Raw genomic sequence first — 16,555 nt, forward strand, 5'->3', positions numbered from 1 at the left:
GATTAGAGTAGAATACAATTTATGATATAGAAATGAAACTTTTTTATAACCCCTTTCCCTTGAAATTACAACGTTATAAGCCACTAAACTTACATCAAACGAAGGACTTCCTCACACTGGACTGTGGCTAAAGTAGTTTATTAAATTAAGAATGTAATCTGCAAATGGTCTCATAAGAAAAGTGAAAAGCAAACTTATAAACTGTTTCAATAAAAAAGTACAGAGTTAACAGCAAAATTACAATTTCTTTATAGTACAAATAAAACATTTTGTTGCTGATACACTGTGAAAATGTTACAATATATTCTCCAATGAACAGCTGCAATGTTGTACTTGAATGAAAAGTCTCATGGTTAATTCTATAGTTTATTAAGAACAGGTTCATCATTTGGACCATAAAAGTTAATTACTGAACTGTAAGGAACATAATAAACTTTGTTGTGGGACAAGATGAAGTTCTAAACGGCTCTTCAAAAGATGTAGGTATGTTCTAGCCTTGTCTCTCTATTCAATTCTGTAAAGAGGCATTAAGTAATACTGTAAACTTGGATTACATTTTAAAAAGAAGCACCATTAACAAATATTCTACAGAAACTTACTTTACTTTTAAATGATACTGGTTTGAGCTACACAAACATTTAAATCTGTTTTCTTTACATGTAAATAAAAATAAGCAATATTTAACCACTAGACAGAATATCAAACTTTACCTCATTGCGCAATGGAAAAGCACTTAGAAAAAGCACTTGGAAAAAAACAGCACACATTATTTTTGTTTGTATACATTTTCTTAATTGGGAGCAGTGAAAACATTGTCAGAGCAATTTCCTGAGTTTCAAAAGTTTCCAATTTCCAGCTCAGAAATAACTAATTTTGTCATTACATGTGTCTTCTTTCTCAGCATACAAAACACTTGAGTTTAAAAAGAAAAAGATTAAAACAAACGACAGAAACCATCCAAAGAACTGTACGTTTTTCTTCTAAAAAAATGTTATAACACACTAAACATGTTAGATGTCAGTCAAAATTTCTATTATATGTACTATATTTAAAGGCCATAGATTTGCAAACAGTATAGGAATACTAATAAACCAAAGAAACTTCAACAGGACAACACAGAGATCTGTGAACAGCTGATACGTGTCAGAGGGCTGGCTTCCATTTTGCACAGGCACAAGAGGTGGGCTGAAGGGAAGCACACTGAGAATGCGTGGCCCACCACAGAGCCTGCTGCTTCCCACACTCATTCACTCTTTCCCTTTGGTGGATTCTGGTAACAGACTGCTAAGTGGCTATAACTGTTATGAAAATACTCTCAACTGCACAAACCGCTGGATTTTTAATATATTTTAAAATACTAATCAAGTTTAGAAAAACTACTTCTAATGAGTCATGTATTTGAATAAGCAGACCAATACATGAAAACTCTGACAATCTCCAAACTATCTTTTTACCTTTGATATACAAGACTATGAAATCAGCAAAATAGAAAGTTTTGATAATTCTTGCATTATCTTTGTCTCAGGCATAAATGATTTAGAAACAGACAAGTGAAGGAAGGAGTTATGAATTTTCCTTTCTCAATGATATGTTGCTTAAACACACTAGGTTGGACAGGAGACAGTTTAAAGATCATAATACATAAACACACACACACACACGTGTTCAAACTTCACTTGTATATTTTAAAATAATAATTAAGAAATATTAAGTCAAGTATGATGGCCTGTAATCCAGTACTCAAGAGGCTGAGGTACAAGGATTGTAGTTCAAGGTCAGTCTGGCCTATAAAGTGAGAACTATCACTGAAAAACAAACAAAAAAAATTCCTGATTTACAAAACTAAGGCATAAAATTAATGTAAAAACAGACCTTCTTTCATTTGATTTGATCGTAGAATGCCACACTTCTTTTGACTGTTTCCATATGAAGCATAATTAAAATAATGAAATTAGCTGGGCACAGGTGGCTCATACCTGTAATCCTATCTCTAAGGCCTGAAGATTGAAGTTACAAGCCACTCCACACAGCAAAGTCCATGAGACTTTTATCTCTAATTAAACATCAAAAAGGCTGGAAGTGGATCTGTGCCTTAAGTGGTAGAGCCCTAGCCTTGTAAGGGGGAAAAAAATAAACTCAGGGACGTGCCCAGATCCAGAGTTCAAGCTCCAGGGGTGGCACAAAAAAAAAAAAAAAAAAAAAGAAAGGAGAACTAAATATAGCTGATGGTGATTTTTTTTTTAAACCAGATGAGAAAATATAGAACAGAAAATGAAGATGTATCTGCATATTCTATAATACTGAATTCTAGGGCTTAGTATTATTTCTCATCTCTTCATTCATATTAATCTATACATAGGAATATTTTTATGTCATTAACAATTATAACTTTGTTGTAAGTTATTGAAAAATGCTTTATTTTTAATGTATATAACACTTTTAAGCATTACAAAAAGTGTTAATACTGGTATTTTTAAACAAATTATTACAAACATAATGTGAACAATAATTCAGTATCAGTCACTAGTCATTTCTAAATAATAAACATTTTATGGAAATAAAATTCACTAATAAGGCTTTTCTTTTAAAAGCATGCATTCATAATATATAAAAACCTGTTTTGAGTTTATTTTCACTAAAATGTTTAATCTTTTGGGAAACCAGCCAGTATTTCAGGATTCTTTCAGTAACGTTCAGTTCTATCATTCCTGATCCAAATAATTTTTATGATTTAAAAAAACCACAATTATTTGTTAAAATGTATGGAAAAATATTCTAAATATTCAAAGCAAAATTTAATCATTATGAGAAAATTATACTTCAATCTATTAAACTCATGTAAAGGTAATTATCATTCACATGCTAACCAAACATTAGAAGTTAATGAAACTTTGCTTTCAGAAAGTTGGCTCTGACTTCAGTGATAAGGATTGATTTTATGACTATACCAAAAATGTTTTCTGATTCTTGTTTTAATAGGATTTTGACTTAATGCAGTCTAGAAATTATGTATGTAAAATATAAAACTTAGCACTGTCTGGTATGCCACTTATAAGACAGTTTTTGAGAAGTTCTATCAGGAAGCAACATGTGGTACAGAACAAGCCATTTCTCCTTTTCTGAAAACATTTCTACCTATGGAAGAAATAAGACTGCAAGGTAATCTCAGACCCAACTTTCCTCACAAAAAAAAATACACAGAGACCAGAACAGAGCTAAGAGATCACACACAAAGCAGAAGGAAGTATATCAGAATGTTTTCCTTTCTCCAAAATATGGCAAAGTAATATTATATGTTTGGGCTCGAAAGCTTAAAAAGTATATTCAAGTGTTTTTGCTAAACCTCTTTCTTTCCATACTACCAATGCTTCTTTTAATGCAAGCTGCCTTCCAAGAGCCAGGCATGGGACCCTAAAACATCTCAAATCATGTTACCCCTCACAGAAACCTTTACCATTAGTAAACGTAGAATAATTAATATAAATTTAGTATTTTCTCTGTGGATAAAAGAATTAGTGTACTTCATATTTTAAAACTGTAGCTGATAATTTTCTTAGGTATTTTGTAATCAATAAAATTTCTTCATTGTCTTAACAAGTAACATTTGGCAATTAATTCAGTAAAAAATTAAACTTCTCTTGAATTTTGAGAAACATGTCTGTTTTATAACTGGACATTATCTTTAGTAAGACACCTGTTTAGAGCAGAATTGACTGCATTACTGCAAATAAAACTACTTTTAACCTACAAACCTTCTTCTAAGTCAAGCACGTTTTTTACTTTAGCATGACTTTCAAGCACCCTGGTTTTATTTCAGAGAACCTGCAGAAATGAGAGAAGAGTTATTTTAAAGATAAAATTTCCAAGTTATATAATACATCTTTTCAATTCAAATCATATATACTTAAAATAGCATTTATTGTCAGTGTTCCTTTGTTAATATCCAAGATCGGTATCTGTTTGTTTCTTTTAATTTATCGTCAAAATATATCATTCTAAGGCTCAGTGTTACTTCTAAATCATTAATCACCTCAAATTATACTTTTATAAATCTCTCAACCCTAAGTACGACCTTTCTAAGAAGAGCATACTGTGCAGATGAGATACTGACTGCAATACATTTCTTGTACATCAAGAAAACACCAACAAAAACCTCCAATACAGTGATAAATCAAATTCGTGTGGCCACACAAAGTTTGCAAATCTCTCAGTGTAAAAATGTAAGGAACATTAGACACTAAAATAGATCACTAATCTCGTCATAATAAAGTTTTCATCTATTCTTTTTTCGAAAATAACCTTGAAATGGATCTTGCTTTTATGCTCAGAATTAACACTAACTACTGTTTGCTATAATGTAAGCAAGAAACATATCCTTACATAGCATAAACCCAACGTGTTATGCTAACAGAAATTTGAAGGGCTTTCGCATTCAAATCAATCCTCAGGGAATCTAGCCAGAATTTTAAACCCAGAATTTTCTTGTCACTATTACTGAATAATTATCACAATGGAAAATAACACTGTATGTCTATCAGCAAAAATAGTTACTAGCATGTAACTTATAAAGACAAATAAAATTCAACAAATTAGAGCACTTCTGCTTAAATTTAAATAATCTAAATTACATCTGCATGTAAGCAGAAGTCTCTATTTCAGCAAAACACGGCAACTACGCTTTTCTTTTAAAACTAGCAAATCTTAAACCATCATATGTAATATATTCCATAATTACATATATTTAATTTTCTTACAATTTCAAAGTTATGACACAGTTTTATTAGCTGATTACTCACACTATACCTTTTCCTTCATTTCCCACTTACTAGGAAATAAATCTAACACAGAACAAGTTATGTTTTAAGCATTAGTCTGTGACTGAAACCAGATGGTTCAATTTAGTTAACTATTTTAACAAATCGTTTTAAGCATACTGTTAGTGTCTACTCAGTTGTAACAAATAGCAACTGTCAAACACCAGAAGCATACTCACCTAAAGCTATGGCTTGTGAGGTATTTAATAACAGCTGGTTTGATGCGAGCAACTCCTCCCTGGCTGTGGTTTCCTCTCCCCGTAATCACAGAAAGGTAGGGCTTACCACCATTCTGCTTAAATTCTGTCACAACAGGAATTGGAACAACTAAAGTCATTTCTTACATTCACAACAGAAAATATACCCTAAATGCATTGCACTTACAAACTGATTTGTTGAATTGAAAACCCTTTGTACACTGAAGATAATAATTTTTAAACATCTTAACTACTTACATGCACATTAAATAGTTTTCATAGTGATTTAGAGATCAATTACCTATTATTTATTATTATTGACTACATAGTGGGTTCATAGTGGGCCAGGTGTAGTGTGTATTCCTGTAATCCTAGGTATGCAGGAGGTAGAAGTAGGAGGATTTCAGTGGAGGCTGGTTCTGGGCAAAAAACGCAAGACTGTCTACTGGAAAAGAACTAAAAGTAAAAGGGCTGAAGTGTGACTTTAGTGTCAGAGTGTCTGAAGAGCTCAGGGACAGTGCCCAGCCCAGAGTTCAAACCCTATGACAACAAGGTGGGGGGGAGGGAGAGGTGGGAACTTTTTCATTAAAAGTTAACTAAGCAATCCATCAGCTCAATGCAATGATTTTTTTTAACTTTAAACAAATCACTGTGTAAACTCAGGCACAAGGACCCGAGTTCAAAACTTAGTGCTACCAAAAAAAAAATTGCCTTATAGAAATCTATCCATCTAAAGCAAGATAGAACTAGGCTATCTAGTGGCTCACACCTGTAATCCCAGCACTAGAGGAACTAAGATACAGTATTTGAAATTTGAGACAGCAATGGTCTTATGTACTAAGACCCTGGTTGAACAAACTTAAGTGGGCCTCCTTCTCTTGTTGGAAAGAAGTGTCCATGCATCACAGACATTTTCTATAAAATAATTACAATAACAATTGTATTCATACCTATTATACACAGTCACTGCTTCAAAGGACTTGTATTTGTTAACTATAAATCTCCATAATACCCCAATTAATTAAATACCCAGAAGCTAGCTAGCTTTAGTCTGAACCACAGCCCTACCATTCAATAGCTATGTACCCATGGACAAATTTCTTAGCCTGAGTCTCTTGAAAGACTGCAGCACCTGCTTTGGATATGACCTTGGGAAAGCAAGTATATACAACTAAAAGTTAAGGAGAACAGCAAAAGGACTGAGAGTGTGGCCTATTAGTAGAGTGCTTGCCTAGCATGCAAAAGCCCAGAGTTGGATTCCTTGGTACCACATACACAGAAAAAGGCGGAAGTACTAGCCTTGAAAAAACTCAAGGACAGTGCCCAGGCCCCAAGTTCAAGGTCCAGGACTGGCAAAGGCAAAAAAAAAAAAAAAAAAAAGAGCAGCAACAGAATAAAAAAAGGGAAAAAAATCCTCATAATAACACTGTTGCTCTAGTGAATTTAATACCTATTCCTTATTCATAAATAAGTTTTTGTTATTGTTGTTTGATGATATTAGAGTTTGAACTCAGACTCACACTTGATCCACTGGAGTTCTTGTTATTAAGCCCTGCCTCTAGCTTTGCTTTATTTGCTAGTAATTTTGGAGCTGAAAGTCTAGAGAACTTTTCTGGCTTTGAAGTGTGAACCTCTGGAACTCAGGTTCCTTAGTAACTAAAATTACAGGTGTGAGTTATCTTCACAAAACAATAAAATACAACAAATTTGTGGCTCGGTGGCTCAGGCTTATAATTCTAGCTACTCAGGAGGCTGAGATCTGAGGATTGAGGTTCAAAGCCAGCCTAGGCACTAAAGACCAGGAGAGTCTTATCTCCAATTAACCACGAGAAAACTGGAAGTGGTACTGTGGCTCAAGGGACAGGGCAATAGCCTTGAGCTGAAGAGCTCAGGGACAATGCCCAGGCCCAGAGTTCAAGCCCTATGACCAACAACAACAAAAAAGAAACCAGCAAGAATAGCCTGTGCTCAGGCTCAACCTGTCTCAAAACAAACAAACGAAAACTCCTTAAATCTGTGACTCAAGTTCAATGCCATTCACCCCTATCACTCTTTCTCTGTGTTCCCTTCCCACCCTGTCTAGTGCACCACTGACCCCACCTACCTTCCAATACCTTACTAGCTGTGCTGAGAATGTTCGCCAGTCATCTGTTGACTAGATTTGTGTGTATGGTCATTATTACAAGTTGTTCCTGCTGTTTATCATCATTAAAAGAACTGTTTAAGCACATTCCACATTACTATTTTAACTACCTCAAAAAGAGACATGTGAAAGGGTATCAATGTATGGGAATTAATGCACCATATCATGCAACCCTTCTATTAATTACAATAAAAATATATGAAAAAAATAAAAAAGAGGTGTTTAAAAACCACAGTATCGGCCAGGAGTTTGGCCTAGTGATAGAGTGCTTGCCTAGCATGCATGATGACCTGGATTCAATTCCTCAGTATCACATACATAGAAAAAAGCTGAAAATGGTGCTATGGCTCAAGTAGTAGAGCTCTAGACTTGAGAAAGCCCAAGGACAGAGCCCAGGACTGGCAAAACAAACAAACAAAAATAACACAGTATATACTGCCTTACAAAACTAACCTAGATCCTTAATAGCATTAGTTTCTAAAAATGTCCCCAATATCTAACAGAAAAAAGGAAAGAGGGGCCGGGAGTTTGGCCTAGTGGTTAAAGTGCTTGCCTAGCATGCATGAAGACCCGGGTTCGATTCCTCAGTACCACATACATAGAAAAAAGCCGGAAGTGGTGCTGAGGCTCAAGTGGCAGAGCTCTAGCCTTGAGAAAGTCCAAGGACAGTGCTCAGGCCCTGAGCTCAAGCCCAGGGCTGGCAAAAGAAAAAAAAAAAAGGAGTTTACACAGTGACTTGTTTAAATTAAGGTTAAAAAAATCATTGCACTGAGCAGATAGACTGCTTAGTTAACTTTTTTTTAATAATATAGAAACAAGTGCCATGTTTATTGTCATTAAGTTTTTAAACATAGGTAACATTGCCAAGCCCAATGACAGGACAAAACTATCAGTTTTTCAGCAGTTCAGCAGTTTTATTAATTAAAGAATTTATTAACATTGATTCTTACATCATATTTCAAATGACGTATTTAACAAACAAGTATTCAAGAAGGGAATCTCTATATAGAATCATTGGCACTTAGATTTTAGAACATAATTAAAATTAGCCTGAGGGTTTGTATGTCACAGACACATATTAATCTGTGTAATAAAATATTATGTCTAGAGTCATAAATTTTTATGTCTATCTAGTTGTGTTTATATTTCCAATATCATGTCCATAGCATTGGGTACTCAAATATTGAGTCCTTGCTCTTGTACTGTTTAGATCTAATAGCCACATATTAAGGATACCATGCCTTTTGTTCCCTTGGTCTTGACTTGTCTCACTCAACATGATTCGCTCTAGATTCATCCACTTCCCTGCAAATGCCATCATTTTGTCTTGTCTGTTCGCTATGTAGAATTCCACTGTGTATATATATATGTGTGTGTGTATATATATATATATATATATATATATATATATATACACACACATTTTTTGTATCCATTCATCTGCAGTAGGGCATTTGGATTGTTTCCATCGCCTGGCTGTTGTGAATAGTGCAGAGATGAACACAGCTGAGTAGGTGTCCTTATCATATCCTAGGTTATGATGTTCAGGATAGATGCCCAGGTTTGGTATGGCAGGATCATAGGGAACGTCTATTTTCAGTTCTTTAAGAAACCTCCACATTGCTTTTCAGAGTGGCTGAATTTGCTTACAATCCCACCAGCAGTGCAGTAGGGTTCCTTTTTCTCCACAACCCCACCAAGCATCTGTCATTGTCAAAATCTTGGCCATTCTCCTTGGGGTAAGGTGGTATCTTAAGGTTGTTTTTATTTGCATTTCCTTTATGACCATGGATGATGTGAGCATTTTCTCATATGCTTTTCTACCATTTTAACCTCTACTTTTGATAAGTCTCTCTTTAGTTCCCTCGCCCATTTAGTGATTGGTTTATTGGATTTGGGGGGGATTAGTTTCTTGAGTTCCTTGTAGATATTGGCTATTAAGTACTTGTCTGATGTATTATTAGTAAATATCTTTTCCCAGCTGGTTGGCTGTCTTTCTACTTTAGTAGCTATGCTTTTATCTGTGCAGAAACTTTTTATTTTTAGGTAATCCCATTTATCAAGTCTCTCTCCAACCTGTTATGACCCTGGGATTCTGTCAGGAATCTTTTGCCTATGCCTATAAGTTCCAGTGTCTCTCCAACTCTATGGTGTAGCAATTTCAAGGTTTCCGATCTGACATTGAGGCCTTTGATCCATTTTTTTTTTTTTTTTTTGCCAGTCCTGGGCTTGAGCTCAGGGCCTGAGCACTGTCCTTGGACTTTCTCAAGGCTAGAGCTCTACCACTTGAGCCTCAGCACCACTTCCGGCTTTTTTCTATGTATGTGGTACCGAGGAATCGAACCCGGGTCTTCATGCATGCTAGGCAGGCACTTTAACCACTAGACCAAACTCCTGGCCCCCTTTTGATCCATTTTGAGTTAATACTTGTACATGGCAAAAGGATAGGGTCAATTTTTAGTTTTCTGCATGTGGCTGCCCAGTTTTGCCAGCACCAATAATTGAATAGGCTGTGCTTGTTCCACTGTATATCTTTGGCTCCTTTGTCAAATACAAGTTGACTATAGGTATGTAGTTTTATTTCTGGATCTTTTATTCTGTTTCATTGATCTTCTACTTTTGTGCCAATATGATGCTGTTTTTGTTATGCTGAGTTAACTTGTAATTGAAAAGTTCTCCCCTCCCTCCCCTCACCCCCGCCACCCTGTCATCATGGGGCTTGAACTCTGGGCTGGGCACTGTCTCTGAGCTCTTCAGCTCAAGGCTACTAGCCTACCTCTTAAGCCACAGTGCCACTTCCAGTTTTCTAGTAGTTAATTGGAGGTAAGAGTCTCATAAACTTCAATGCCTGGATTAGCTTTGAAAAGTGATCCTCAGAACTCAGCCTCCTTAGTAGCTACGATTACAGGCATGAGCCATTGCACTCAGCTAATTGAGAAGTTTTTAAAGGTTTAGTTTAAAAAGCTTCCTTTCATTCCGGAAAAGAACACCTGAATTTTTTTTTTTATTTATTTATTTATTTATTTTTGCCAGTCCTGGGAACTAAACTCAGGGCCTGAGCACTGTCCTTGTGCTTTCGCAAGGCTAGAGCCCTACCACTGAGCCACATTACCACTTCCGGCTTTTTCTATATATGTGGTACCTAGGAATCAAATTCAGATCTTTGTGCATGCTAGGCAAGCACTCTACCACTAGGCCAAACTCCCAGCCCTGATTTTTTCATAATAATTTATATAATGCTAGACTTTCAGTAGACTTTTCTCAGTTATATCCCAGTGGTGTTGCTTAACATGTTCTTCAGTCCCCTGTGAACTTCAGTTCTACAATAGTTAGCCCTAAAGGCTTGGTCTTCTGCTTGGCTTGAGAGAAAAAAATATATTTTATAGGTAGTAGTATGTTTTTTCAGTTAAAAGGAACATAAAGGTCAGATGTATCTAGTCTATTCATTCCCAAGTTTGACGACTGCTTTATATTATGACTAAAAATTTCAATACAAGCCACCAACTATCCCCTAAAAACATTCCTATTCAACAATACTACCACCTGGTGGTGACCAGAAATAACTACAGGCTACCATGGGGTGGGGGCAGCACATAAAGAGGGGCTTTGGCTGCCAGAGAACATTTTCATCTTGGGTCTGACCGTTATTTTGGCAGATTATTTAATTCCCTAAAGATTTTGTTGAAATAAAAATCACACTGACTAATGCTCAACATTTTTTTCAATGTACAGTTCAGTGGCTTTTAACATATTTACAATGTTACTCAACACTAATTCCATAATGCACCCTCCTGTCAAAAATAAATTCTAGGGCAGAGAAGCGTGACCTAGTGGTACAGTGCTTGCCTAAGGTGCATGAAGCCATGGGTTCAATTCCTCAGTACCACATACATAGAAAAAGCCAGAAGTGGTACTGTGGCTTATGTGGTAGAATGCTAGTCTTGAAGAAAGCCCAAGGATGGTGTCAAGGCCCTGAGTTCTGGTGGGAGAAAAAAAGTTAAATAAAGTCTAAGCTGGGTACTGCTGGCCCATACCTGTAATCTTACATATTCAGAAAACTGAAATCAAAGGATCAAAGTTCAAAGCTAGCTCAGGAACAAATGTCTCTGAGACTATTATCCCTAACCAGCAAAAAAGCCAGTGGAGGTATGGCCCCAGTTACAGCTCCAGTTACAGAGTGCTAGTCTTGAAAGAAAGACCAAGCAAGAGCATGTGGTCCTGTGAGTTCAAGCTCTACTACCAGTACAAAGAGAAGAAGGAAGGGGGAAGGGGAAAGAAGGAGAGAAGGAGGAGGGAGAAGGGAGGAGAAGGGGGAAGGAGGAAGAGAATAAAATTACATTGTTTTTAAGAAAACATGGAGGGCCAGAAGTGTGGCCTAGTAGTAGAGTGGTTGTCTAGCACATACAAAGCCCTGGGTTCAATTCCTTGGTACCATATGCACAGAAAAAGCCAGAAGTGGAGCTGTGGCACACACTTTCCTTGGGAAAGCCCAAGGACAGTGCCTAGTCCCTAAGTTCAAGCCCCAGGACTGGCAAAAACAAACTCAAATAAATAAACAAAAAAACCTGGAACTGGAAAGCATTATTGTTGAATAACATAAACCAAGTTTAAAAGGTCAAAAATTATGTTTTCACTCATCTGTAGACTCTAGACCTAAAAGAGGATAATTAAATATCAATAAAGGGATATAAATATAAAAGGAGGGAGGGAGATGGGGGGAAGAGAGGGCACTAGATGAGTGAAGAAGATCAAAGTAGTTATACATCTATTTATAAAGATAGCATAATGAGGGCTGGGAATGTGGCCTAGTGGTAAAGTGCTTGCCTAGCATTCATGAAGCCCTGAGTTCAATTCCTCAGTATCACATAAACAGAAAAAGTTGAAAATGGTGCTGTGGCTCAAATGGTAGAGCGCTAGCATTGATCAAAAGAAGCTCAGAGACAGTGCCCAAGCCCTGAGTTCAAGCACTAGGACTGGCAAAACAAACAAACAAACAAAGCAGGCAAGCATAATGAAACCCACCAAATGCTGTTTGAAAAGGTAGGGGAGGAAAAAAGTAAGTTAAGAATATAAGAGGGAGGATGACTCTGATCCAAGTCTACTGCATGCGTCTATAGAATTAATCACAGTCAAACTCCATGTAACATTCATATATGCTAAGAAAAAAGGTAGGGAAAGAAGGAGAAATGGACTGGGGAGAAATACCACAGGATGAGCAACAAAAAGAAACATATATGTAAAATATCACTTATTAGTTAAGAGTTACTGGCACATAAGTGTTTATTATTCTGGAGTCTGTTCAACATGGTAGAAAGTTTCATAATAGATTACTTTCAGCCTTATAGGTCAATTCTACTTAATCAGAAGTGATATTTACTAAACTGATAAACCTATATAAAGTATAATATAAAACTGTCAATGACCTGATGGGGGCCTTGACTATTGACAGAAGAAAGAAGCACTGCCACACTGAACACTCTTAGAAATCCAGCTTTTTATGTCCATTTTCAAAAATCCGATCACCTTACTTATGTGCTTTATTAAACATCTGTTGAGCAAACACACATTCAGCTGGGCATGGTGTTACGTAGTCCTAGCACTTGGGAAGCTGAGGCAGGAAGACTGGGAGTTCAAGGTTAACCTTGGCTATGTCACAAGACTACCTCATTAAAAAAAAAAAAAAGCAGAGAGAATACTCATAAAAAAAAAAGTCCAATTTATAACTGACAGAAGATTCTCAGATTACACAGTACCTTCTCCTTAATACAGCAAAAGAAGGCAAATAATGCAAAGAAGAAAACATGAGTGGTTGTTTGAAGAATGACTAAATGCCTACAGATGGCAGAACCTCGTGATTTTGCAGTTATCCCAACACTGCGAGTAGAAGCATGTCACCAACACAATCCTACCTTCCGTTTTCCGCTGCAAAACTGTCATCAGGTGTTCTATAGCTTCATCCACATGCAGCCCATGAAGGTCTAAAACATTTTGTGGCAGCAGAGAGGCATTGACTTTTTCAAAGATCTCCACAGCAGCAAGGTGATTAGCTTCTCTCATCTTCTGCTCATGAAGACTACCCTTTAAGCATGAACAAAACACCTTTCAGACTTGCTCTTAGACAATCAATAAACTAATAGTACTCTAAACTCAAAAGGCAGAACATAACATCTAAAATCTGAATGCGGTAAGGCAAAAGATAAGAATGCACCATCACTTAGATGAATTTGGTGAAGAATGTAGTCCTGAGCCACTGTTCCACTTTATTTTCTGAACCAAAAATCATAAAAGGAAACTAAACTGAAGACTACTCATGACAAGAAAGAAGCCACTGGCTTATTGCTGGGTAAACAATGTGTATCCTTTGGTGCTCCCAGGTCTGGGCTTTCAGCATCTCCCAGGGACTTCCTCAGCCACCAAAGGGCTTTAAGAGTCACAGTAGTAGAAGTCATTTCTCTGATTAAGTTAAACAAAGTAAGCCATGTGGAACCACCAACATAAAAAGCAAATCAAGGAAGTTTCTTACCTTCTCATGCAAAATGAGCACAAGTAGAAATTTGGTTTCCCTGAAAACTACGAATGTTATTTTCTTTGTCCAACTACAAAAGCAATCAAATAACTGGGTGCTGGCATGGCAGCTCATGCCTGCAATCTTAGCTACAGAGAAGGCTGAACGATCTGAGGGTCATGGTTGGAAGCCAGCACAGGAAAGAAAAGGCCAAAAGTGGAGCAGTGGCTCAAGTAATAGAATGCTATCCTTGAGTACAAAAGCCCAGGGACAGTGGCTAAGCCTCAGTTCAAGCCCCAGGATGAGCACAAAAGAAAACAACAACAAAAAAAAAGTAAGATATCAGTAGAAATTCAAGCATGACAAAAAATAATGTGACACCTACAATTTTACCCTAAGATGACCATTTTGCTTTTCTTCTTTCAGAAAAAAAATGTGTAAGTGCTACTAAATGACAGAATATAATTTTTATATCTAAATATCTTTTATTATTATTACAAAGGTGATGTACAGAGTCAGGTAAAAGGGAAAATTCTTATTAGACAATGCCACCCCCTCCCTCACTCTCTTCCAGTTTTCTTCTCCCATCCTTACTCTCAAGTTATATAGTTTATTTTCCACATAGTGTCCAGTGACACAGAATGCAATTTAAAAGAAAATATGAATCCCAAGAAAAATCAGCAATTCATGTAAAGCATGAATGCAAAACAACAGCAGAAACTAAGCACTCAAAGGAGATGGAATTCCCACAATACTTTAGTTGCCACACAGGGCAGGTGTCATGGCTTCAAGATGACTTGGAGATCATGGCCTACTGACAAGCCAAGCAAAGGGTTCTGCACTGACCTGCTGGGCATAGAAGGTGGCAACATTTTTCTTTCCCATACGATAAGCCTCCTTAGCCTTGCTGTAGCACTCCGTCCTCTTCTGCTGGTGCAGGAAGGCCTCAGCCCGGTAGTCATCATACTCCGGGTATTCAAAGTCCTGGAAAGATGGCTCACTTGGGGGATCTTCTGTCTCCTTCGTTTTCTTCGCCTGTAAAATGATATGCAATAACTAATACACACAGGGCTGGGACGATGGCCTAGAGGCCGAGTGGTAGAGTGCTTGCCTAGCATTCATGAAGCCCTGGATTCGATTCCTTGGTATCACATACACAGAAAGAGCCAGAAGTGGTGTTGTAGCTTAGGGGTGGAGTGCCAGCCTTGAGTAAAAGAAGCTCAGAACAGTGCCTAGGCCCTGAGTTCAAGGCCCAAGACTGGAAAAAAAAAATAGAGTCTGCCAAGCTATAAGACAAGCAGTTAGGAACTACATTCATGACTTCATTGTGTCACTGATGTTAATGTTTCCTTAACTATGCTTATCTCAGATGTTAAAACATTCACTAAAATTACCAAAATGTAATTAGCTCACAAACTCAAGCAAAAAGACAGAATATAAGATAGTCAAGGGAAAAGTAATCGTAGCTACCAGGAGGTAGTGATCAGGAAGATCATGGTTTGAAACCAGTTAGATTAATAAAAAAGAATTTTAAATGTTAGTTCCTCGAAAATAAACAAACCAGAGGTGGATACCAGTGGCTCATGCCTATAATCCTAGTTACTCAGGAGGCTAAGGATAGTAGTTTGAAGCCAGACTGGGCAGGAAAGTTCATAAGACTCTCTTATCTCCAGTAAACTCAGTAAACCAAGAAGTAGCATTGTGGCTCAGGTGGTACAGCACTAATCTTGAGCACAAAGAGGTTCAGGGACAGCACCCAGGCCTTGAGTTCAAGCTGAAGGAAGTAAAGAAGGGAGGAAGGGAGGGAGGGAGGGAGGGAGGGAGGGAAGGAGGGAGGGAGGGAGGAAAGGAGGGAGGAAAGGAGGGAGGAAATTGACAAACTAAAATGTTACTGGTACCTAATAACTGGTTCCTTAGTATCCTAAGATAGAAAAAAAAATCAGGGATGGAGGTTGGTATTGTGGCAAAAAGCATGAGAAAGGGTATCAGTGTAAGAAGTTATGTACCCACTACCTTAAGAATGTAAATGTAACTCCTCTATATATTACCCCAACAATAAAATTTTTAAAAAATTATTTTTTTGCTCACAAATCCTTAATGATTTTATCAGCTTTATGACTCATACCCACAATTTGTAAGCAAGACTAAGAATAATCTCCAAAATAACTTTAAAGTGCATGTTTTGGCCACGGTTTACATAATTTCTTTCCTGATTGCATTTGCCAGCCATCTCCCACTTCAAGCAAGCACATCTCGTTTCCAGCACCTCCCATCCCCAGCATGACTCACAACCACACGCATATTATCAGGACTGAAAAGAAGGCATTTTTATTCCGTTTGGCCTCTGAGTGCTCAGATCATCATGTACACTCCCTGCAACTTACAATATATTGCCTATCCAGTACTATGTTTCTAAATAGCTAAAAGCATCAGTATTATCACTGGATCCAACTCCATGTATAGCACTAGTCAGTTGCTTGACTGTAAAACTATCCAAATTCTCTACAGCAACTAAGGGATGGTGAAAAATACAAAGGAAAAGGAGCAGAATGATAGTACATGGCTATAATCACAGCACTAGGGAAGGTGAGAAACAAGGAAATAAGAGTTAAAGGCCAGCCTGAGCTACAGAAAGACCCTGTCTAAAAAACAAAGAAAGGGCTGGGAGTTTGGCCTAGTGGTAGAGTGCTTGCCTAGCATGCATGAAGACCTGGGTTCAATTCCTCAGTACCACATATATAGAAAAAACAAAACAAAACAAAACAAAACATAAGTGGTGCTGTGGCTCCAGTAGAGCTCTAGCCTTGAGAAAGCCCTGGGCCCAAGCCCAGGACTGGAAGAAAAAAAGGAGAGGGAGAGGGAGAGGGGGAGGGGGAGGGGGAAGGGGAGGGGGAGG

General features: G+C 37.3%; 1 protein-coding gene across 1 annotated transcript in view; it reads right to left on the bottom strand.

Annotated features, from left to right (window-relative positions):
* Window positions 1-225: 225 nt before the first annotated feature.
* Window positions 226-16,555, bottom strand: part of N4bp2 (NEDD4 binding protein 2) — a 56,909-nt gene continuing 40,579 nt past the window's right edge. The window contains exons 13-17 of the mRNA XM_090343691.1: window positions 14,506-14,694; window positions 13,064-13,232; window positions 4,994-5,117; window positions 3,753-3,822; window positions 226-514 (exon numbers count right to left, since the gene is read on the bottom strand). Coding sequence (XP_090199817.1) covers window positions 3,777-3,822; window positions 4,994-5,117; window positions 13,064-13,232; window positions 14,506-14,694 — 528 coding nt within the window. The 3' untranslated portion in view covers window positions 226-514; window positions 3,753-3,776. The remainder of the gene's footprint in view (window positions 515-3,752; window positions 3,823-4,993; window positions 5,118-13,063; window positions 13,233-14,505; window positions 14,695-16,555) is intronic.

The sequence above is a fragment of the Megascapheus bottae genome, chromosome 13, assembly GCF_031878675.1.
Source record: "Megascapheus bottae isolate mThoBot1 chromosome 13, mThoBot2.hap1, whole genome shotgun sequence".
In the NCBI taxonomy this organism is placed as follows: Eukaryota; Metazoa; Chordata; class Mammalia; order Rodentia; family Geomyidae; genus Megascapheus; species Megascapheus bottae.